At 35.3% G+C, this 26,887-nt stretch overlaps 1 protein-coding gene and 1 long non-coding RNA gene across 2 annotated transcripts in view; one reads left to right on the top strand and one right to left on the bottom strand.

The window, feature by feature from the left end:
* LOC149777504 (Na(+)/citrate cotransporter-like) overlaps positions 1–26,887 on the bottom strand; it is a 47,108-nt gene that overhangs the window by 11,731 nt on the left and 8,490 nt on the right. Inside the window, exons 2-10 of the mRNA XM_089942082.1 lie at positions 16,609–16,758; positions 16,118–16,233; positions 14,810–14,967; positions 8,353–8,413; positions 6,045–6,224; positions 4,229–4,348; positions 3,048–3,134; positions 1,857–1,961; positions 1,423–1,502 (exon numbers count right to left, since the gene is read on the bottom strand). Coding sequence (XP_089798208.1) covers positions 1,423–1,502; positions 1,857–1,961; positions 3,048–3,134; positions 4,229–4,348; positions 6,045–6,224; positions 8,353–8,413; positions 14,810–14,967; positions 16,118–16,233; positions 16,609–16,758 — 1,057 coding nt within the window. The remainder of the gene's footprint in view (positions 1–1,422; positions 1,503–1,856; positions 1,962–3,047; positions 3,135–4,228; positions 4,349–6,044; positions 6,225–8,352; positions 8,414–14,809; positions 14,968–16,117; positions 16,234–16,608; positions 16,759–26,887) is intronic.
* Positions 10,712–16,776, top strand: LOC149777505 (uncharacterized). Its single transcript, XR_016416183.1, has 3 exons — positions 10,712–10,856; positions 14,862–15,008; positions 16,641–16,776. It is a non-coding gene; the product is annotated as an uncharacterized LOC149777505 (long non-coding RNA).

Below are 26,887 nucleotides of genomic sequence, written 5' to 3' on the forward strand. Positions count from 1 at the left end.
AACACAACAAGGTTAGCTTTGTACAATGAACGCGCAGCCATTCACTTACCAGCGAGTATGCAAAGACGAGTGGAAAATATGAACTGAGCAAGAAGAAGAACCAACATGAGCTTATTTAAAAAATTAAATGCATTTAATAACCCATAAGATTCATTTTGTCGTTCATTTATATATCCCTTGGTCGGCTTGTGAGTAAATTTTACCATCATTCGTAATTCACGGGAGGCAAAAAATCCACTACGCTAATGCTTTTAGTGATTTTGGCCCGTATCGAGCTACGATAGTAAGGAGAGAGAGATTCCATGGAACGCGTACAAATTATGTTATAATGACCAAGGTTCTTGTAGGTAATTTGGTGTAGACTCACGTTAAAGGGTTTCATCAAGCCCATTATTTTTTTTTGGTCTCTCACTCCACAGACTGTTGCACTTATATTATCCCTTACGAGAGAGAGAGAGACAGACAGACAGACAGACAGACAGAAAGATAAGAAAAGATATTGATAAGTTATCTATAATATTTAATTCATTTAGGAAAGGTGGATTCTCAATATTATTTTTCGGTTTTTTTCTTATGTCGCTAATTATTAATCAAAAGAAATTAATCACTGATCTAGAGCGTATGGATGCGATAGAGAAAGTTCAAGCAATGTATATGCAGGCGTCTTAATGCGCCATAGGGGGGATTTTATATGCCAAGTATATATATATATATATATATATATATATATATATATATATATATATATATATATATATATATATATATATATATATATATATATATATATAATGCATAACAAGTCTTTCAAAAGCTTTCATTTGAACGGTAACGATAATTCCAAGTGAAAATATTTTCAGAAGATTATTTTTAGATAGCATTTGTGGAATAACGCGCATGCCACAGATCAACGCATGTGACTGATTCTATTTCCGTTCATGATGGAAGAAATCCTTTTAAAATACACAGTTCGATTCTAAACGAGTGTTGTATTAAAAAATAGTATATTTAATATTTATTGATATGCTACTGATTGAAGGAAATGATGACTTACGTTGCTCTTTAACTTCCCTACATACACATATAAGTTATTAGTTGAATGGTTTCTACGACTAACTTGCATCACATAAATATGAACACACAGATGATATCCATCCATCCATCTATTTATCTCGATAGATATATAACTTATGATTTAAACATGAACGATGGTTTAAATGGAGAAAATAGATCACTACCAATACAAAATGGTTAACTTCTTGAACATTGAACGCGCAACCATTCACTTACCGCGAGTATTTAATAATGGCGAATGTGAACTATATGGATAGATACATGCACAAATAACCAAATTATCTTCCATTTTTTAAAGAAGTACAATAAATAAACAAATTTACATTACTGTTGCTATGTACTTTGTACCTGAAGTTTTCGAGATGCCATTTGGAAAAATAAATAAACTGCACAATATGAAAATACTTGGAACACCATTACCAATATACCTGAAAAACAAAATGTTATGATGTAGGAAGTATGACATATTTAAGTAAAGCACACCTTATATTATCTACATATTGCGTATAATCTGCACATGAGATAGAATCAATCTTACTGGTATATTGAAAGAATAATATTGATTTTCATCATTCTTGGTAATAGGCTCTGCTAGCTATACATGTCATGTTTTAATTGTGAATTTTTGACATTTCTAATGCAGTGTTCATTTCATATTTATAAAATATTGTTACGATCAAAAGGGACTTTGAGTGAATTTCCTTTATGAAATATTGCAAGGTATAAAATATATTTTATGAATATAAATGATTGCAAATAAAGTTGGAGCGGTTTGTGTTTACCCCTTTGGAAATATAGAGGACCATCCAGTGAACACTTCTGGCTCTTGAAAGAACCATAACAGAAGCAGCAATACAAAATGGCCAATAGTTCCCTTTTCAGCAAAACTATAGAAAACAAAACGCAATAAACGTTAGATAGACCGAGGTGATTACATTGAATGGTAGGCATACTCATATATTCTTGTTTTTGGGGGCATTAGTTCTGCAGAGTATATTATATAAGCTAGTATGACCTATTGGAATTTAGAGTGAAAAAAGAAACAACTTCGAAATAATATTTTCAAGACAGAAACCCGTGCCAATATTCTAATTTTAACTGGTTTTAGACGTTCTTGCTTTCTGTTAAAAAAAGTCTAAGAAAATGATACCACGTTTAACTTCTGACTAATAATAAATGAAAGCTAAAAGTTCAGTTTTCGTGAATTATTCAAAACATCGAGGTAAGATTCAATTAATTAGTCAAAGAACCCGTCAACCAATAAAAGAATCCGTCCAACCACTAAATATTGCTGGTATTGGGGTGTATAATGGTTGAAATACAAATCAAAAAGAAAGATTTAGAATCATCTACTAAGTGATTTGTTTTAGAAATCATTATCAATCACAGATATAAACCTTATTAGTTATGGCGTCCAATTTAGTTCTTATAACATTTTGTCCCCGATTATCTTTCTCACTTTAATTCTATAATACACCAGATCACACATATAATGCACCGGATAATACATATAATACATGGGTAACACATTTTATACACTGGGTAACACATTTAATACGCCTGTAATACACATAATACACCCGACAAAACATGCGTAGAGATCTTTGCATACTGTAAAAATAATTGAATCAGCATAGATTTTTCCTAAAACTAAGTGAGAACATCAACATTTATAAAAGCTTTGATTCGTGTTAAAAGAGCTATAAATACGATAAGTGTAGTTAATCAGTTAATCATATCATGAATATTGTACTAACTCCGTTACCTGAAGAATTACGTTATGTCACCTTCATTACTTCATTGAGTTGATGTTCTTTCATGTAAGGTTTAAAGTAAAAAGTTAAATTTAAGAAAATTGTTCCAACAAGATATCTTTTGTATCTTATGTATGGTAACGATAAATCTGTTGTTCGGGTCCTAAATAAAACATACACACACACACACGGTCACGCACGCACGTACAAATGTGTTACCTAATCGGTCCTAGACGTTGGTATTCTTCTAGCAGAATTATATTCACATCGCCAGAAACAGATTCTTTCTTGCAGCTAAAGGTCTGTCTAATTAGCCAACAGATAGAAGATATTATATTAATGCTAAAATTGATAATGTGATCCTTGTGTATTGTATGTATGCGTGTGTGTGCGCGCGTTTGTGTAAGCATTGCTTATTCTACATAGATTCATAATTCATTTTAAAATGTCAATTGTAATTATTTCAAATTTTGTTTAATCCTTGTAAACGGAGTCAACTTGAATAACGCGGTATCCAAATGATGTTTCTTTGATTCTGTACGTGTGCGAATTTGTATGTGTCCTAACTTGAATAATGACGTATCTAAAGGATCTACTTGTGCGAGTGTGTATTGTCCTAACTTGAATAATGACGTATACGAACGAGGTTTCTTTGATTATGTACGTGTGCGAGTGTATATGTGACATAACTTGAGTAATGACGTATCTAAAATAATATTTCCTTGAGTATGTGTGTGTGCGAGTGTGTATGTGTACTTCCTAGTATTTACTTTAATTAGATTTTATAACAGATTTATACAATTTCTACCCACTTTCCCATGAATCATTTTCATCATAAAGCATTAACTTGTATGAAAATGTTTTGAACATTATACGGAGTATTATTAGAAATGACTAAACAGAGATTAGTTCAATGACCTTTACTAATTGCTGTCTCTATCTACCAACAAATCTTAATATCCTAACTTGTATGGATAATGGCGGTAATAAGATAGAATTGTATAAAATGTTTACTCACAATATATGGATTGGCAAGATAATGGAATGCAGAAAAAAAATTCGAGCCTCATCCACATAAAGAAGGCAGACATGTTATTCTTCCACATTATCTGCTGAAACATCTTATACATCATTAAACAAAAAACACAAAAATTTTCTGGTCTCCAGGCAACATCTTTGAAATCGCTTTATGCTAATTTATTATTATTATTTTATTTATTTATTTATTTACTAAAGATATTTAGCAGTAAGATACACAATAATACCATTCTGCATAATCAGCTCGGTAGGATTCTAGTGTAGATTAGGAATTGATGCTGCAATTCTAAATTTAGATAATTTGGCATCTAAACAAATTTGTAAAAAAAATCTTGACATAACTCTTTGCAATCTTTGGGTACCTGAATCCGAGAAAGTGCACTTGAAGTATCAGCCAGGCAGACAGCAGTGATGCTAATGCTACAGGGAATCCAAACACAAACCAAGAGCTGAATGTTAGACCTGACTGACCATCTGAAATCCTAAAAAGGGATAAACAGCGTTATCACTTTCATAATGTGACTTCAATATTTCGAGTTGACCATATATTTATAGTCAGTAGACCTCAACATATCACTTTAACAAAAGTCTTCAAAAGAAAATCCATTCACAAAAGTTATGGATACAGATTAAACAATGCTGTGATCATTCAAGAATAAATAATCGTTTCATAGGTGAAATCAGACTGTGATATTGGTGGTGATACATGTTTGTTACACGGCTATTAAATGAGTAGGATACAAAACAATATATAAAAATCTAGTGTCTTTTTAAACCCTACCGCTAAATGATCTACGGGGCAACATGTATGTTGAGACGAACGATTATACAACAATTTTAAATTTTCATCGCAACATGATCCGAAAGACTTCATTCGCTTATTTCAGTTTCTATGGAGCTCTCCATTCAAAGATACGAACCCAGGATGATGCAAAGACAAGTATTCGCGAGTTACAATAGCTATCGACATGACAGAATATCTAGTACCGAACCTCCTCATGGTGGAGTTATTATATTTATCAAATAGGCATACAAAACGAAGCTATATGTGTCGCATTTCAATAAAACAAGATCACGATTCGGCTAACAGTTTGGGTCGTTTATTTTGAATGTATATTATGTATTTCACTCGTTTTACATTCTTTCAAAAAATAACTAGTAAGTGTTATTTCCTTTCAATGATATATGTTGCCTAGTTAGGTGTTGCTGTTTTGTTTAAAACTCTTCACACAGTACTCACAAGTTTACCACATAAGTACTCTTTAGTACATGTCACATTGGTCATGCATACGCATGTACTCATTTCAAATTAAATATAAATTGTTCTTTTAAAATTAAACACTATTTTTCTTTATCCAAAGTATGTTCAATCCTGATTTTTTACTGATCTGCACCTTAACTGTCATCAAGAAACTTCCCGACGAAAGTTATTGATCTCTACGATCTTTTACAATGGTGGCCATATATTTAACTTGGGTCATAATTAGAGCGCGTCGAGTGAAATCGTCACAATCGAGGGTTGTGCGATTTTATTTATCAATATACGTTGCTTACATTGTGACATCACAGCGAGCGAGAATCGATCAGGATTGTAATGGATCACACCTATATGTTCATTTCGTTCAAAAATGTATACATACTTTAACATTGATTTTGTCGTGTCTAAATAATGACCTTCCACAGGAATAGGGATGTATACGAATCCAAATCAAGTGAATAACTTCCACTTAAAGGTACGTAGAATCAAATTCTTAAAGATGACACACATTACTGAAATAGTAGGTGTTGAATGACTGCAGGACCCGTGTGGCTTGTACTATAGAAAACTCCAAACGTGTTTTCATTTGTTTGGAAAGAGTAAATGGTTTATATTTGACATTTTTATAGTTGGTTTTATTCTTTGTTTTTAAGTTGGCTGATGATAAAGATTCACATATTTTATTGCAAATAAACAGTCTTTGTTTTAGCTGTCGATAACCTGATCGTGTGTTCTACACGTGGCACAATTGCTAGCAGGCTTTGATTTTGTGAAACAAAATTAGCTGAAAACACTATAAGGCAATGGTTAAATGTTTGTGAAAAAGTACCCAGTACACGATAAAATCTCAGATATCCTCTACGATTAGAAAACCCGACATGCTTCAAATCGCTCGTGCAATCGTACATTTTTCCTCTTACCTATCGATGTGTCCCTTCATAACCAGATTTGTGCCGGATCCTGTTAATGTCGCGATTCCTCCGCAACTGGCTGCATAACATATACACAGGCATGTCATTTTGCACAGTTTTTTCGATTCCAAATCAAGTTCATTGAAATTGAACCTATCACCAACGTCTTCTTTTACACCTTGTAGGGCACTAGCAAACAAACAAACACAAATTCGAAATTAAACATTTCTTGACTAACGCTAAAATATGTTCTTTAGGTTTTACAAGGACAAATAACCTAAACAACATACTAAATGTAGAAACTTTACAAGAAATATTTCGCATTATCAGGTTTTTAAATTCATACGTAAGGGATGAAAAATGTACTTGAATGCATTTAAAGTGGTCTACTTCTGTAAAAGGAACGAAGATTGCGCAACTCCAAATAACGCTTGCATTACATGATTACGTCATCGATATAACGTCAGTCTTTTATTATTGATTATAGTAGCGCTATGAACTCTGGGACAGATCGAACATTAAAATGACGTGTCTCTTATTAAATATGTAAAAGACACATGCTAATGAAATTACTCTATCACAATAAGAGGCATGTGAAAAAAGTATGAAATCAATGAATAGTATAAGAAACTTTTCGAATTCTTTCATGATATACGACCTACCATAAATCGTCGCATATATTAAACGTTGGAAAAAGCCGATTTTTATCAATAACTAAACTACATTATTTTTAAATCACTGAGCGAAATTCCCCTTTATATGTATTTGATAGTTTTCCATTAATTCCAATGAGCCTAAGATAGTATCTTTAGAATGTATAACATTTGATGAATTGGTAAATATTCCTCCAGCTATTATTTTACGGACACATAATTACTTCACTTTTCTCATACGTGTTGTGTTCGATTGCCTTTTCTTGGTAAATATATTCTTCATATGTGACTGTGTCGATGTAGGATAAGAAAGTTCATCGCAGGGTCCGAATTAGCGTCCGACACACAGCAAAGCCACTTCATACTAAATGGTTATTTGTCTCGTGCGAAATGAAGGTCGAATTCAAATGTCTTATTGTGAATATTGATACAATGCCCATTACATATTTCCTCAAAATAACATAAATCAATAACAGTTAGATTTGCAACGAAACTGAAATGTTCGGTGTAGACTTTACATGTTGAAACGAGAGTATTGAGTCCGTCCTGCCAATAACAATACAAGGTGCACAAACTCTCTGCAAAATATGGCTTGTGCAATGATACAAATGAAAATAATTATTGTTTTAGTCCCTATGATTTTATGATACAGTCAAAATAATAGATATCTTCTATACACGTTGCATCGAAAATAAATTTTCCTTTCACATTAAAAAACAACATGAATAAATTTTTCAGTTAAAAACATAACAATTTAATAAATACTCGAGACCTAATTTCATAAACTTTATATGTAGCTACGCCGAAGATTATAAACCGTCATATTTGTGGGACACTAAGATTAACTGATTAGCAGGGACCGCACGCACAGTAGCATGTAAATATGCTCCAGGCAATGCGTTTGAAAGAATGCCCAAGTAATCATGAAAATAAAAATTTTCTGTGTATTGGATGCTCAGTGAATAGTCATGTGATAAAAATCAGCAGTCAGCTGATTCGAGACATATATATTTCATACGGTTGCTCGACATTGGAAAACACCACGATACAAGTGTAGGAAAGTGATAACGTCATCAAAGTACGATGAGATACACGCTAACTCTGTCAATAAATAGTACGTGATTTGAGATTTCTGGGACACTTGAAAAAACTATTAATATTTCACAAAATCAAATACTATCAATCACCAGCCGTCATTCTTTAAAGAGTTACACCCATTGTATAATATAATGTTTTGGCCTTCTGTATTTCGATTACCTTTCATTTCAAACATAATTTACGACTGAATGGGAGATAATGAAACTGTTGCATATAAAGCCATGGCTTATTTTTCTTCATGACGTGCAGCTATTTCGTGATGGTGGTGTATTCTGAGTTCCCTAGTTGGCGCATTTAAGTATTGATGCAAATACTTTAAAATGTATCCTCTGTTTCTGGCAACTTGTACAGACGATGTAGTAGTACAGGGCACTAAACTACTGGAAACTTAAAGTTACAGGAAAGAAAAGTTAATGAATGCTATTGAACAACTGTTCGTTGAAGGAACATATCACTTGATCCTCTCCACACGGTACCGATATATATTATCTTTAAAACTATCGAAACATTGCTGAATTATGCTTTAAATTCATTCGATTTTACATTTGGACTTTATTTAGGGTTACCTTTTCTCGTCCTCTGGGTCGCCATGTTCTTTCTCGTTAGCGATTATCTCAAGTTCAGATTCTACAACGATCAATATTTCTTCAATCAACATATGTTGAAAAATATAAAACATACATTGTTTTCGTATTTTAAACACACATTAATGAGCCAAAAAATGTGGGTTTTAAAACCATGATCAACATCTGCCGACAAACATATACAACTTTCAGCGTTTCCCAGAAATATTATAATTGTAACTACTACATACTAGTTTAGAATTTCCATTGACCAATTCAAGTAATAAAACAAATACTGGTTCCTAGCATTCTCTTAAGCTATTAGAATACTTTTTAATTTGATTAATATGCTATCCAAATAATCACAAGTGCTAAATTATACATGCAATATCTTGGCTCCTCTGATAAACAGATGAAATTGTGGTATCATCAAATTTCAAGGCCAATAACGCCGGGAAAGATACCTCTTGAGAAGGTATTTTGGGTCAATAATGTTATATCTTCACATTCTAGTCTGCATAATGGTTACTAGGGATAAACTATTGCAATGTATATATGAAACAACAACTTGTATTATAACTGAGTGCTGAATAAAACACACATTGAAATTGGAAACCAAAAAACAATAAAATGAATAAATTCACTATTCATGAAATACTAAAACAAGAAACGTTATCGGGCATATCGAAAGTAGGTGTTAATAGTATTTTGTGAATCCCGCCCCCCCCCCCCCCCCACCAAATAGCTAAAATATATCACTGAGATATTCTTCAACAACGTAATATTGTACAAACTGGTATAAAACGTATGCCATTATTCATGAACATGGACATATTTTATTGAACTCTAATAAAAGAAAGTATGCAATCTTAAAGTCTAATACTGTTCTAAAACCTGCTTAAAGCACACGATGATTTATCAGTAAATATCGAATTTGTTAAATTAGATATCCCTATGGTTTACAAAGGTATATTTAAAGTGTCTCTCTCTGACACAGCTATCAAAGAACAAACGTATATCAACTGTGATTAGATTTCAGAGCAGTTGACCTCAAAAGATCATATGCATTACATCGACCTGGCTCATTACTTCAAAACCTGACTTAATTTAAATAAGCTTGAAAATATTTCTAAAGGGATAGACTGTCATTCGTTGAGTCGTAAGTTTAGCAATAAATGCGTCATATCGATGATCCAAGGTAATCACTGTATAAATGTCAACAAAAGCACAGCATGCAGCTTTAAATCACCGGGAACAACCCAAAATATCTGATAAAATGTATACATCTAAACTGGCAAAAAAGCCTACATGAATCATTCATGAAAACAGTAAGGATTTTTTTAATTCGGTTAGCGGTCATATGGAGTCTTTTAAACTCTTATTATTGTATTTTTAATGTAAGAACAAAGGCTGTTATATACATTATGGGCATTTCACAAGCCTGGATACATACAGTCAAATAAAAAGTATTTATTCTCTTACTTGGTGACTTCATTGCCGATAAATACATTGTTAGTAGCACGTGCTCGTACTCAGGGACAATACGCACGATATTTATCAGTACATTTGTTTTGATGGGATGGCAAGGAAATGACTGTGTTATATCGGCAATAATATTTATCCAAAAATACGGACACAACCTGTTTGGAATCGAAATCGTCCTTCTGTAAAATCGTGTAAGGAAACGTGTGTGTGTGTGTGTCTGTGTGTGTGTGTGATTTGGATTTATAACTTAGGTTTAACAATTTTTCAGACATATCGCTACAACGTCTACAGTGTGGCAGTTTATAGTGATGTCTAGCACAGGAGCATCATGCCGCAGATATGTACCATGATGTCTCACCCAGTCACATTATCCTGACACCAGGCCGACCAGTCTTAACACTAACCTCCTAATGCTGAGCGCCAAGCGAGGCAGCTGTTAGTATCATCTTTTTTAGTCTTTGGTATGACTCGGCCGGGGATCTAACCCACGGCCTTCCGCATCTAAGGCGGACGATCTAACCACTAGGCCACCAGAGTAGTTAAGGAAAAGATAGATGAAGTCATTTGTATCAACTTGCAGCTGCGAATTTTAAATAAACACGTACGCCACAGACGAAATTACGTGAAAATGTTAATGCGTTTGTCACAAAAGTGAAACGGCACGCCACTCTATTTATCAACAAGTGTTCCTATGTGACAAATATGACATAAAGTGCCACAATTAAATAAATATTGCCACAAGGAAAAAAGTGTTACTACAAAGAGTCAATTGTTTGCCACCTCCTCGCCTATATGACGTGTTGTCTTTGTTGAGTACAAAGTCTTACCGAGAATTTTCTAGGATAATGTGCATTCAAATCATAGTCAGAAAGCTAGGGTGCATTCAGATCATGGCCAGAGAGGTAGGGCGCACTCAAATCATAATCAGAGAGGTACGGTACTCTCAAATCATAGTCAGAGAGGTACGGTGCACACAGATCCTGATCAGAGATGTACGGTGCACACAGATCATAGTCAGAGAGGTAGGGTGTAAACAGATCATGGTCAGAGAGGTACTGTGTGCTAAAATTATTCTCGTTTTCCAGGCCAAGTACAAAAATATGATGTAACATATATGTTTTGAAATCAAAAGCAAAGGTTACAACATTAATTAATCCATGTCTTCCATCAAAAAAGATAATCTTTCGTGCTTTAAAAACCCTGGAGTGTATACATAAATTTCAATACTCGTGGCATTGAACTATTTAGCTCTTTCATTCTCCTCGGCTGGTCAAACGTACGAAAGCAGGCTTTAATTTCAAATGGACATAACTAACCATCTGACACTTTATTTACTTGTAATCTTTGACCTTTATTTCAAATGTTATCACATCGCCATCTGCTCTGTTTAACCTCTAAATACTGAAGGACAGTCATATCTAGGACCGTGATACACTGACCGTCTCCGCATACAAGAATTGTCCCACTTTACAGAGAATTGTGATGAATGCCGTTATGATGGCTTTCTTCCATCCAATCAGCCGTGCATTTATCTGGAAAGGTTTATTGTCCTAAACTGTCTTCTTATCTCTTTGAGATCTTAACTTGCGATCGGCGCTCTGTAGCTATATATGGAGAGAACTTTTGTGCAGAAGTATTAAGATTGAAATTTTCTCTAAATTGTATTAAAAGTAATTTTTCATTAAATTATGTTGAAAGTAATTTTCCACTAAAATATATTTTATTTATGTACTACAGCTGTAAACTATTTTAATAAAGATTGCGCTTTTACGAGCAAGTGCAAAGCCCCTTTGTAATATAAAAACATTTCTCTTGTATTCAAAAGTCAGAAAATTTTAGACTCGGTTGTAAGTTGCCGAACAGGAAAATTTCTAAATTCCTTTTGGATGAGTAAACTAGAAGATTCACAAGTTTCTTGAAACGAATATGCTGGCGCAGTATAATTGTCTATCTGATGACGCACACAGACGCAAAACAACATCAGTACGCTAAGACGAGAGCCACGTTCTGATTCAAAATGAACGAACACAAGTACCTGCGCAAAATCATTTCGTTCATCGAAATCAGAAGACAGGTAAACATTGTCTGTGTTCTTAGACTTTTTAAAGTATAGGAACTTTTTAATGTTTGAGATTTTCACGGTAAAGTTCAATCTAGACTCGATATTTTTGCAACAATTTTGTGAGTTCTTTCTATTTTATATTATAATGTAATGAATGTTTAATTGTTTAAAAGAAGTTATATTCATTCGTATTTATGGTATTTATTATTGGAAAGACTAATTCACTACCAACTTCATGTTTAGATTTAATTTGGAAATAAAATATTTTTTAAGTAATAAAGAATAATGTTTTATTAACCCATTCTAAATAAATATTCTATTTTAAATTTAGTAAAATACATTTCTTCAAAACAATTGTTGCATTAATCGCGACTATTGAATTTTAAACTATTTGGCTTTTATGAATGTAATCGAGATTTAACTATCTGTATTATACTGTAAAAGGCAATGTAGAATAATGATTACTTTTCATAACTAATTAGAATGCAGCTACTCCTCCTTGTGAATGACGGTCCAACAAATATAATATCGTTAGAAAAGTTCTGATATTCTTTAACACGCACACTCTAGCTAAGTTTCAATGTTTTCGAAATCGTTAATAAATTTAAGGTGTGTGTGCCTGTGTGTAGTTTTATAGTAGCTGTAACTGTTTTAGTCATATCGTTACGATATTTGCAGTGTGGCAGTTTATAGTATTGTCTAACACTGGGGCATCATGCCGCAATCATGTAGCATGCTATCCCACCCAGTCACATTATCCTCAAACCTGTCCGACCAGTCCTAGCACTAACCTCTTTATGATGAGGAAATATTTAGATTATTCACTCATATAATAAGCACTTGACCTAACTCAAAGCGAAGACACTAATAAAAATTCACGTGAAAAATCTCTGCTTTATCCATATTCATGAAAAATAAAAAGAGGATGTAAAATCAATAAACTGTCATATGTCTTTATGTCGTCTGTCTATCCTTCTCTCTGTCTGTCTGTCTGTCTGTCTGTCTATATGTCGCTCTCTCTCTCTCTCCCTCTCTCTCTCTCATATCAATACGTTGCTTGCCGGTGCCGTATCTTTTAATTTTTGTGGGCGCCATTTTCCAGATCTCTGCACAATTTGTTGTCTACAAGCTTAAATCAGATTATCCAAAATGTTAAATGGCCGGGATTAAGTTTCCATTGTGAATCTTTCCATTTCTTTGTCAGGTCAGGATAGTGAATACTAAGATGGATTATGAGTCAGGACGGAGTATTTCTTATATACAACTTTAAAGTGCTTGTATGGCATAGCAATCAAAATTGATTACACAAGTCTAATGAATTAATTGGATTTCTTATTAATGAATTAAATGAGGTAATTTGCTCGGAAAAGCTAACATTCCCTGTAGTGATCATTTTCATGATTAGGGTGCTTTCCTGTTGACAAATGAAACAATATTATAATACCAGTATGAAACATCTTTCAATGCAGCTCAGAAGCTTGACACGAAGTTTGCACAATGATAAATCAATCATTAATTAGTCACTCACTGTACCAGAAGAAGCTTAGATAATTAATGTAACAGATGCATTCGTTTTACATTATTTATATTTATTTTATTGTTAAAGATTAACACACACACACACACACACACACACACACACATGCAAACCAATCTGTCTTGACTAACTCGAAGGACATATCAATCGTTCAGCAATAGATACCACGTGTACTTATATTTTGTACCATTGCCGGCATGAAACACATGTTACTTAAATGTTTGTACTGATATATATATATATATATATATATATATATATATATATATATATATATATATATATATATATATATATATATATATATATATATATATATATATATATATATAATTTGCATTGTTTGTCAGTTAAGTATTTTTTTAATATATTTCATCATATCATATCGGTAATGAATAATTGTAATTTTGACTTGACCTTGTTGAAAATCAACATCATTTTCTACTTGACCTGAATCATTGATTATGGTTTCGTAAACAGCATGTTTATTACAATCTGATTATAGAAAAGTGGAAATGCTGCATGAAATACCGGGCCTCACTGTTATTTACTACATTTGATATTATACATTTTAGTAATATAATAAGAGACTTCTAACTATAGCTGTTTTGTTTCTTGTAAACATTATTAGCCTTCTAGAAGGTTATTTTCCACTAGGTAACTTTTTCTTTTATAGAAAATGCTAATTGTGACATGGGGTCATTTAGAGAGCTATATAATCTAGTTTTTCTAGAAATTATTCATTCATTCTTTAAAACCCAAGCATGATCAGTTGCATCATTGTTGTATCCAGCAATTCACTTGAGCTGGAATTTATTTATTCCGATTATTTATTCCCTGGAAATACAAAGTGCTCATAACAAATAACATTCTTGGAAAGAGACTTGAATTTATAGTGCAATTTCAAATAAGGATATAGTTTTGGATTGTTTTATTGTGATCCATCATAGAGCTGTTAGCACATCGCCACTACACGGGCCAAAACAGGCACATCAACACTTCTAGCATTAGATTTAATTTGGATTTCCACTAAAATATCATTCAGAACTTTAATCATTATCACTCGTGTCTGTAATTCTATGATTATTTCGAATTTAATTCACAATGCCATAAGTTTATTCTTTTGTGGACATTTTCACTTTTGTATTCTAGGGAAATAAATTATTTGTTGAAATTTACAAAGGATGTTGCTTCTCACTCTTTTTATTACTTATTTTAAGACCATAGAATCATAATTGTACCATTATTGATTCTGATTCTGATTCGAAATGAACTCTCTGATCTCTGGATTGAAAACTTTCAGATAACTAATTGACCATCATCGAAAGAACTGGAGACTTTGCTGTTATACTCAGTACAGAAAATGACTAACTGACCTTGACTTTCTTGTGCACGTAATGACTTGTCTCTCTTTCTGATTTTGATTAGTTGAACAAGAACTGCCTGGGCGATCGGAATCATCATGGCTGCGGAAGCTGTGTTACTGATCCACATGGAAATCCCACCGGTCGCCATCATAAATCCCAACATCAGTCTGGAAAAGGATAGGGAACCAGTCCACAAGAGAAATATTATGTAAACGTAGAGAGAACCCTTTATTCTCCATGTCAATCATGAGCCGAAAATTAAGAATCAATAAGTAAATACAATTTTAACCAGTAATAGCGTCATAAACCATAACTCGATACTTGTTCGGCCAGAAGAAAAAAAGTTCGTCCTTTATTCTGATTTAAAAAAAAAAAAAAAAAAAAACTTGTGAATGATTCTTTTGTATTCACCATTATAACAATTCTTTTAACAAATATAAAATAATTAGCTCACATGAAAATATGTTCTATAATCAGTAATAGGCAATAATTTGTTTACAACCGGTAGCAAACATTAATCCCCCTAAACTTAATCAACACCATAAAGTTGAATATTTTATGCCAGTAATGCCGTACCTTTCTTTGTACCTGATAATGTATATAACATTCTACATGAAATCTATTGTTGTAGGGGAATTTTAAATGGATGTATTTTTATGACTGATACTTTTTTAATCATAACTGGGTGACTACACTAGAAGTTTTATACACTGCATGTAGCTTATACTTTCACAGGACTTAAGACACAATTTTAGTGTAACTTCATGATTTTAGTTTATACTAAAATTCCTTTTCATTTTGAAAACATGCAGTCACGGATTTTGCAATATGCTTTGTAACGATTTAACGCCTTGCTTGTGTAACGGGTTTGGCTGGTGTTTTTGCGACACAACAACAGCGCATTGTTTGCGTAACGGGTTTGGCTGGTGTTTTTGCGACATAACAACAAGTTGGCTATTTCATGCCGATGCAACTGGAATAAACTGCATTCCCCAAGGTCATGCGGTTTAGTAAAATTTCCTTATCAAACGTACGCCATTTCTTACCTTTGTCTAATTGTCACTTTTTCAACTTGTTTTGTGGGGGTGGGGTGGGGTGGGGGGTGTTTGTTTATTTGTAGGCTTTTTGTTGTTGTTTGTTTTGTTTGTTTGCTTCAGCTTATTTATTTTTTCTATTTACGGCTACTTAATATTGTACCTTGCAAAACCTTTAGGTTTCTTACCATTTACGATGCCATAAGAGATATGTCAACTTCTGTGCAAAAAGGTTTAAATGTATAATGGAATATTTCAGTATTTGTTTAGTATGAAACCTCACCTTCGTACATCTGAGCCTATCAATAATAACACTTTCAAGGCAAATCTTCTGTGAAGGTTCCACGTTTCAATTGCTATTGCACACCCCATTCCACCAATAAGAATAAAATTCGCACTCTGAAAATTCATATAGAAAATAAATATGTCTCCTTCGAGCGTTTTCTTCAACTGCCTGTGTATCAAAACTGATAGTTGTGTAATTTGTTCACATTTTAACGCTTTATGATTTACATTCATAACGATTTAATAAATAATAATAATAATAATAATAATAATAATAATAATAAAAACAACGATATAATGAATTGTAATAGTCTGCATCATTAGTAAAGACAGCATCAGTACTATTGTTGTTATTGTCGTCATTACTTGAATTTCAAGTTCATACTTGTAATAATCTTTTGTCATTATCCTCGACGTCTTTAGTGTTAAGAAAATTCATAAAATAGTCACTAGCATTACAATCATCATTATCAGACTGAGTTTACTTACGCTGAAATAAGAGGTTGCTAATCTCTTTTCAGTAGCTACACCCATCAATGGGAAGAGAACAATTGGCATCATGGCTGTGACAGCGATTGGAAAGGCCTCAGTGATCCAGTATGTACCTATCAACAGAAGTCCGTAGGCTCCTTTGGATTCCTTTTTGGAAATATCAATACACGGAAATATTATGTATCTGCTAAATAAATTGTCATACATGCATACTTAGAGACAAACGTATAGAAATACATAATTTCTATTTGGGATTCCTTAATCTAAATATCAGTAAAAGAGAAAATTAGTTTGCATTTTGAATAAGTAAATCTTGACATATTCATACATACATAAATATACGAGTGTGTGTGTGTGTGTGTGTGTGTGTGATTTGGAATTTTAAGTCATATCTCTACGATGTCTGCAGTGTGGCAGTTTATAGTTATGTCTAATACTGAGGCATCATACCACAGACATGTAGCATGATGTCCTACCCAGTTACGACACGAACTGCAGACGTTGATGGATCGCAACGATTTGTCCGAAACAGAAAAATCGCAAAAGTACGGGCAACTCTTGCAACGACTACAACTTTTTCACCAGAACGCTTTAGACGAAACAGCTCTACCCACTCTGAAAGATTTTAAGACCATGATGAAAAGTCCACCACCACTACCACCACCACCACCAGCAGTGGTCAAGACATACGCAACCCCACGACAGCCTGAGGAAGAAGAGGTACGATAAGTCCTTCAAACACCGTTAGCAGCTCCCATTCCTAGTAAGATTACAGCGTCCTTGTTGACCCCTTCCCCACACCCCAACGAGAAGAACTGAAAAAAGATGATGTCCACTCCTCCTTCGACAGAAGTGAAAAAGAAAGAAGGGAAACCAGAAGTGAAAAAAAGAAAAGAAGAACCAAGGGATTCCATTAGCACCTCCACCACTACCTTCGACTTCTACTCCCGTGGCCCATCGAACACGTAAAGCCGTTTCCGAACCACCCTTTCACCCCATCTAAAGTGGCATCAGCGAAGAGTGGATGACTTATTTAAAAAATGGTGAAGGTGTTAGCCAGCGTTTACTACGATCCATTCAATCCTGCAGGTTACGGAGGAGTTCAGAAATTGTATCGGGCTGCCAAAACCCGTCTGAAAAGTCTCCGTTTACCTCAAGTGCAACGATGATTACAAGAACAAGCCACCTACACTTTACATAAGCCCATTCGAGGAAAATTTTCCAGAAGTCGCACCCGAGTGGAGGGCATCGATCGTCAATGGCAAGCCAATTTAGCCGATGTCTCTCATTTGGCCACCTACAATCGTGGCTACAAATATTTATTTTGTGTCTTCGACATCTTTTCCAAATTTGCTTGGGTCGTGTCTTTGACTTGAAAATCGAGCAGTGAATTAGTGCGAGCCCTCCAACTGGTGTTGAAAGAAAGCGGTCATCACCCTCTTCGATGACAAACGGGCAAAGGCACCGAATTTTTGAACCAATCTTTCTAAAAAGAATTAAAGAAACGTGACATTGATTTTTCACCACCGAGAATCCCGAAACCAAAACCAGCATCGTGGAACGTTTTCAGCACACCTTGGAAGAACGCATGTGGAAATATTTTACTCATCACCACACTCTCAAGTACATCAACATCGTACTGCACCTGGTTCAAGCGTACAACCAATCTTACTTGTTTTACTTGCCCGAGTTACAACGTGTCACCAGAAAAGAAGACGACGTGTACGACATCGAAAGAGGGAAAACGACGTGTCAAAGAAGTCAAAGTGCGTTGGGAAAGATATCCTCCCAGTTTTTATTCTTGGATCGACGCTTCGCAAGTCATCGACTATAAAAAGAAGTGATCAGCATGCCCTTTCACACAGACTCAGCTACCGATACCACCGCAGTGACCACTCCTTCACCCATTTCTTCTCCGCTAGATCTACAAAAACAACCTTTGTGGTTGTGATGTGGAGAATGTGTACCTAAAACGCAAATCTTCGTTTTCTTCCAAATCCTTGTGGTGCATTGTGTCATCGGTGCTGCCACTGCCAATTAGAGATTTCAACAAGGAGACAAACAATTGTGGACTATTTTACTGATCAGTTGCATCTGTTACCTTCTTCTCAATCCTTCCCTTAAATACTCCTCGAACGGGAACAACGGGAACCTTGTGCACAACATCAGTCACCACCCCAACAACAACAATATTTTGAACGGAGACACTCCTCTGACTTCGAGTGACCCCTCGGACAGCCGCATAACTCTGGAAGTATGAATAACAACTATCAATTTTACTTAACGTTACCCAGTGACAATTCCATGGAGGTGTTTCCCAATAACACTTTGTGTTGTTAAACGACCAAATTACCTCAAGTCATTCAATTAGATCAGGAGGCCCACTTGGAAGTGGCTTTGGTGGAAATCATTCACCCGACACAAGTCTTGAATATCCTTCCAAATCAATTTTTTACGGTCCAAATTCAAGCAAGTGCAAAATTATTGGATTAATTTAATGCCATGTTTCTTAAAGCTTTCGAGAGTGCCGGGAAAAGTGTCACTATTGAGTACCATAAAGTGTCTCATCGGCTACTGATGACATTTCCTGAGGGGAGCAAAGTGTTGCCCATTTCCATTTGTCATGAATTGTTTGACATTTTGGGTGGGGACATGGAGATGAGGAAGAAAGTAGAGGTAAAAGGCGAATTAGCTATCATTTCCGACAACGATTCTTTTGTCAAGTTATTTCGTTCTCCTGTAGAAGTCAACCAAGGACTCAATTTGATCTTGGTGTATTCCGATGTGGCGGATTACAACGTGTTGGGATACACATCCGTGCCGTTACTGCGTGTCATTCCTTTCAAAGTTGATTCTGCCACTAACGCTGACAAGGAAGGTGGAAACACCTATCACGTTCACCACGAATTTGTACATCCTCACTATTTACCCGTTAGCAAGTCGTATTTTGACACGGTCAACATTGCTATAAAAGGAGATCTGGGTCAAAATATTTCATTCACGGTGAAACTCCATTTTCGAACACGATTCTCTAACGAATTGTAAGTCATGTATCCAGTGTACCGAAGCATCGCTCGACAGCGACGACATGGTTTAAGAGATATGTTGAAATCGGCCTTTCGTTTGATAGCCCCCGTGTTGAAACCGATGGTGGCACGAAGAATGCATGCCTTAAAAGATGATGCATTGACGCAAGGCAAAGAATGTCTCCAAAATGTCATCGACAAGCAAAACCCAAAAGAAGCTTTCTTAAGAGCAGGCAAAAATGTCTTGCTGCAAACAAGCAAAGTCATTTTATATCGACGAGAAACGCATAGAAATGCCCTAAACGCTGACGAATCAGGGATTTCTGCTCCCTTACGCCACGGCAAGGACAAGGAAGAAAGAGACGACAAAGAAAACACCCCTTCAGAAACCTTCATATTCATAAGGCTAGAAAGAGAAAAAAGAACTGTTTGAGATTTAGACGTGTTTGATTATTAAAATAAAATCACATAGAGACAGAAGGAAAATGAAGCACGGAGACTCTTGCGGCTGTGTCAAGTCGGAACTGAATCTGTTTGTCATGCCACTCACCATGATGACCATGCAAGAATCCCAATGGGTCAAGTTTCATACCATTTCCGTTTTGACGGATTCAGCTCCCAACGAGTTTGAAATCAAATGACAGCCCGAAGATTACATCGATCTGAATAGCAGTTACTTGTACTTGAAAGTCAAAGTTGGCGATTCGGTTGAAGATTCTATAGACGATGAGGCAGTAGCTCCCATCAACAATTTCACGCATTCCTTGTTCAGTAAAGTGGATTTGTACTTGAATAACAAACTTGTCAGTAGTAGCATGAACACTTACCCTTACGGAGCCTACCTGGAAAAGAAGACAAGAACACCCATCTGAATGTTTGCGTAGTATGGAAACCTGACACGCTAGACCATTTTGACGAAACCGAAGTGGATCCAACAAAAAATCCAAAAATATGGGTTTATAGAAAGAAGAAAGCAATGGAAGACTGTAATCCCTCTTTGAATGGTGGAGAAACTATGGAAATGGAATGGGATGATACCGTGGAAGAAGAACCCCAAGACAAAGACGAAAAGGACTTAGTGATGGAGTCCAGATGGCCAGAACAAAAACAACATTTAGTCTCCTGTTTTGCCAAACACTTGGCAGAACAAATTACGGAATCGATCAAGGAAGATTGTGTTGGATATCAAAATGATTATCCCAGTCAAATTCAACACGACAAATGTCTGGTGCTGAGTCAAGAAAAGAAATTGGACGAGTATATGGACGAAGCTTGGAGTCTCATCTCAGAAGAAGCCGTGTTGCGTCAGTGGTATAAAGACTTGCGTGATCATTCCTCTTCTCCACTGATGACTCTAGAGATCCATCACATCGAAGCTCTCTTGGATCATAGTGCGGAGACGAAGCGAAGAAACAGTTACTTGTCAGATATTTTCAAACAGTAAGTCAAGATTGAATTGATCAGTTATCATTACCTGTGAAGGAAAACAACACAAAAATGGATACCTGGGATATTTACTACCCAATGCTCTAGAAAAGAAATAACAATTTAATTGTCAATGGTATGTTAGCAAGTTAGAAAAATAGAAGTGTGTCTATAAGCACTTCGTTTGTTTGAGTTTGTTCTAAATGTGTCTATAAGCAATTCGTTTTAAGTAGCTTGTCAAATAATCAGTGAGTTTTTGATAGTAGTTAGGTTTTGTAAGTAAAATTGAGTGTTTCTCTTAAGTCCGCGCGATCCATGTTTATTGGAGTAATAATATGGGCAATGAAAGTTTTGGTGACAGGGGATGTTTTCCTTCACGTCCGTGCTTGATCCATATAAATTCGTCGACTAACGAAGCAGCAAGAAGCACGATATTTATTAAGTGAGTGATGGGAGCCAATTTCCCTAATCAAGCCTTGAACTCGATAAGGGGATTAAGCCTCCAAGTTGCCACAGGATGGAGACTTCGTGCTCAAGCAAAATGAACCACACTTTTGCTGATATGGAAAGAAGATAGCAGATACAATTGGAGAGGTGCCAATAGAAGAAATTGGAAAAATGCGCCCCCAAGAAGACCGAGACAAAGAAGAAAAAATGAGGCACCGCGGGGGAGCACAACTTACAACAGCAGAATTTATACACCCAGCTGCAAGTGACTCCCAGTGTCGGCAACTTAACGACTCCTACCCTCAGAATTATGTCAACAACTGTTAAATCACCTCCTTATATTCAGCTGGTAACAAGAACAGTTAAAATCTCTACCAGAAATGGAAAAGAGGTCCAGAAGAGAGGCACAGAGGTGAAATCAAGTCATTTAACTAGTGGAAAGGAGTCAATGGCAATTGAGGGTACCTTAAAGGAGAAGAAAAAATTAAACAATTACTTTTACTATCCCAGTACCGCCACACGAAATTAAGGATCACAACAAACTGAGAAGATCTGTAGCAGCCACATTACCACTCTTAGCCCAGCAAATGGACACGGGTTTAATAACAACAGCAACAACAACTTCAATAACTTCAGTATCAGATTCACTGACATCTCCGACATCACTAATTAGAGAGCTCATGAAGAAACAACAACCAATCTTAATTCCACTTGAAGCAACTACATCTACATCAAAACCAACAACTACTGTTGCTAAACCAATAACTGTAATAACAACAACTTCAACAACTCGAGTAGCAGACTCACTGACATCTCCTACTGCAGTACCCCCTCAATCATCTAGCGGGAAAATTGCTGAAAGCAAAACTACCGATCGTGGGAAACTCATATCAACAACAACAACAACCAAAACTAGTGAGCGTACCAAGAAACAACAGCCCCACTACACTTCCAACTGAAGCAATATCAACATCAACTACAAACAAGTCAGCAATCACTCTTGCCATACCATAAACTTGTACACCACCAGAAAATAGTAAAAAAGGACTACTACAAGCTGCGATAAAAGACCCAACCAAGACTGACCAAGCCACAATTCAAATAAACGTACACAACTATGTGGCTGACCAATTTGATGCATGGGGCCTTTCCTGCCTACTTCAAAACAACAACTCAGCCATTTATTTCACTGACGCACTCCGGACTGTACTTGAAGTCCATCAAAAGATCTATTATGATGGAGCACTAGGAAAGAAAAAACCTCAAAACATTTGAAGATGCAAAGGAAGCCATTATAGATATCAGCACCATCGGCAAATAATTTTATGACTGCCCAATACCAATCTTGGCGATGCTGATAAACGAGCTTCTGATGTTCCATGGAGTACAGTCCAAGCCAATCAAAAGACACCATCAATAGAAACTCCTGGTCCTGGGGGACCTTTGCAGTTTAGATGGATACACAGGACGTAGGAGGTAAAGCTTCAACCCTCCATCAAAGATCCAGCCGTTCCTGTATCCATTTTCCGAGGGGTAACCCTCAGTCCTTCTCAGGGCTATAAAAATTTGCCATTTTATTTTAGAGATTTCAATTTGGCTTGAAATCTCGACTTGATAATACTATGATACGTAAAATGATCATTTGACCACCGTTCTAAATCAAAATCACAATACCTAGTTTGACATTCAAATAGTATCATTTGGTCTCTTAGACCTAAATTTCTTTTGATTTAAAGAATGAATGCACATTTTGTGCATTTCGAATTAACTTAGGAAAATTTTATACTTAAATTCGAAACTCTAATTTAGATTGTGGCTAACACAGAATTAGTAATAGGGAATGCCTTTATATAAGTAACTGGGTTGAATTTGGCAATATTAGATGTGGCGTTTCAGGTACGTTCCGGCGACGTTTGGACCTCTCCTCCTAGTCCCTTTCCTCCCTGCCTGCTCGGACATTTAAAGACCAGTGTGTGGGCCGATTCCCAATCGTCCATAATCTGGTGCCCCGATGATCGTGTAAGCACGGAACCGGGGTGATGTCATAAGAATCAGTGCCCAGTCCTGTGAGACGTCTTATCCTGTTATACCTTCTAACAGAGACATTTACTTGTTTAACTTGAGTGCGTGCTGGGTCCAATCCCACTCGAGATAGCCTTACATACAGGTCGAAAGGGACCTATTGTCCCACGACCTGTCAGCTAATCAATCAGCATTCGAATGAGTGCATTAATGCTTTGGGAGAAGTGGGACTATTCTTTCCCCTCGCAATAATCTATTATTTCCAAATGGGAAATAAACCGGTCGTACATGCTCGTAAGGGCGAAAACGGTCTTAATCCAATCGACCGACCGGCCGACAGTCTGGCTACACATTGTTGATTCGTCAACTGTAAAGAATGAGTAGCTAACACAAACGCATTTACATTTTCCCATACAAATGCAGTAATCTATAAATACATGCAGGACACAATGTGATAAGATATTTTGCTAAAATCATTTAAACTGGACAGTGTGTAGCGCAACACCGGGATTGATCATTTAACAGATGGCAGTATAACACACGTAGTGAACTCAGTGAGTATACATCACGTATACCGTTAGATAAAGAAAATGCTGTACAATTACTCAATTATACGGTCATATTAATAAAGCGTAATATAAATCAAATTAAATTTGAATTATCTTGTAATAACTTTAAAATTTAATCATATCACGATTTTGTATATTTAAGAGGGAAGAATTTGAATCTTGATTACTGGCCTAGAACCTATTACAGATAAGATAGCGGTATGGCTGATGAGTGGATAAATGGACAGTAAAAATATGAACTGGACAAATAGTAGAATCGTGGAGGGTGGATAAGATACAGATAGAAGCTACACAACTCTCAAACAATAGAAAAGAAAGAAAAGAAGAAGAAGGATATTTATGGATATTTAATTTGCATTGTTTGTTAGTATTTTTATTATATGTTATTGTAATGTAGCAATTAATGTTGGACTTAAACTTACCCAAAATCAAGTTTATTTTCTCCTTAACCTGAATAATTGATTGTATTTTATTCCGTAAACAACTAATACATAGACCGCTCGGGTGGCCTATTGGTTTGAGCGTCCGCCTTGGATGCGGGAGGGCGTGGGTTCTATCCCCGGCCGAGTCATACCAAAGACTTATAAAAATGGTGCTAACAGCTGCCTCGCTTGGCGTTCAGCATTAAGAGGTTAGTGTTAGGGCTGGTCGGCCTGGTGTCAGGAAAATGTGACTGGGTGGGACATCATGCTACATGTCTGCGGCATGATGCCCCAGTGATAGACATCACTATAAACTGCCACATTGCCGACATCGTAGCGATATGGCTGAAAAATTGTTAAAGCTACATTAAAAATCCAAATCACAATAACAAAAATAACTAATACAAGGCTAAAATATTCTCTACGTGAATGGGTTTAATATCACGATCATTATTAATGGAAGTAGTGTTTATTTCGGTCTAGGTCTAGATTATTGGAATTCCCCTACCTGGTGTACCTGACATTATCCAGGTTATATATTATAAATTTAGTATCAGACTTTCTAATAGTAATCAACATTTTATTTTGTAAACATTAATACTTTTCTAGAAGGTTATTTTCCATTAGGTTATGGTTTTTATTAGAAAATGGTAATTTGACCTGAGGTCAAGCAGAGGAGTATATCATCTTGTCACTGGAAAGATTAATCATTTATGCTTAATATCTAGTATTTTGTATTATTGTTGTATCCAAAAGTTTACTTGGGCTGAAATTTATTCCTTTAAATTGTTAAATTCAAGTGAAATTTCTTTGGAAATACAGAGTGTTAATAAAAAAAAAAACAATATTCTTAGAGACATTGACTAGGATTTATAGTGAATTCAAACCTGAAATTATATTACTGGACTGTTGATAAAACAATGCAATACAGGCCGCCACAGGCACTTCGTCACCTTCAGTGTTGGACTTAATTTGGATTTCTACTAAAGTTTATTCAGGACTTTAAATTATTAGAACATGTGCCTGTAATTCCAAGATTATTTTGGCATTTAATTCGCAATACTGGAAGTTCTTTTCATATTTTCACATTGTATTCTAAGGAAATAAATTATTGGTTGAATTTTGCAAAACTTGTTAATCTTCACTTTTGTCTGTTACTTATTTTAAAAGCATAGACTCGTAACAAAGATGGACCTATTTCTTTCTTTTATATACAACGGACTAACAAATGAAGAAACAGCGCGTCTAACTCAAAATATTACATCACATGTAATTATATTTTAGCTGTTGAAGTGAATAATATGATAAACATCACACAGACTGTTCTTAATGTTCAAATCACCATAAAGAAGTTATTTCATTATTTAAATTTATTTGAATTTCCTTATGATTCAGTCAAACGATGAGATTCCAACAAGACATTTCAGATTTAAAAGTTAGGGTACAGTATGGATCTGGCGGTGCAGGCGTGTTTTAAATATCCGGTGATAGGGTACTAAACTCACAGGCTTCTTTTAAACAAGGAGTAAATTCTGCTGCAAATGACAACATGAGAAAGGTTACATCAACAGAGGTTGATAAATAGTCTACAATGATTCGCCAGAAGACAGAGCATACTGATAATAACAGTGCATGCATTGAAGCCTACATTATCTAACAGGGTAGATAATTAAACAAAGAAAGAAGTTACTATGCCTGGGCCTTCAGGAAATAACTTAGTTGGCTATCTGAAGCAGATAAATGTGCTAATCGTTTTGTTACTACGCAATAAACAACGTTTAGTGGAAAACAAGATGATTAATGCATTATTTTTTCTGCTGATGCAAACGTTTATTGTATTAAGCTATTAATTATAGCAGACAATACAGCGTCAGATGCCTTTTAATCTACGTAAGACAGATACTGAGCAATATTTGCCATACCTTTCTTTCGTTAATCGAAACGAATCCTATCTACCGCTGTTGTCACTACCGTTACCGCTTATTAATCCTTTGACAAAATTTAGAACGGTTAGGACAAGAGTTGTTGCTATACTTCCAACAGAGTAACATGTGGTGTACTGTTTTCTTTGAACAGCTGTTTTAACCTTTGACGAAACGTTCCTTTGAAAACTGACTCAGTGTTATAAACATTTCCTAAATAATAGTTTTCTCTTTCTCTTAAATGTATAAATATGTATGCCGTTTCACTTTGTTAAGCTTATTTTATCTGTTTTAATATACCTTTGTCAGCCGGACATTTTTCTTTAATAATATAATCTTTTAGTTTACTTTATTTATATTGCCGTCATCCACGTCAAAGTGTCGTTTAATTGTTAGTACTTTTGAATTTACAAGATCCGTCACAGTAAAAAATCCTTTTGATA

The sequence above is a fragment of the Sinohyriopsis cumingii genome, chromosome 18, assembly GCF_028554795.1.
Source record: "Sinohyriopsis cumingii isolate HCF-2022 chromosome 18, ASM2855479v2, whole genome shotgun sequence".
Taxonomy (NCBI): Eukaryota; Metazoa; Mollusca; class Bivalvia; order Unionida; family Unionidae; genus Sinohyriopsis; species Sinohyriopsis cumingii.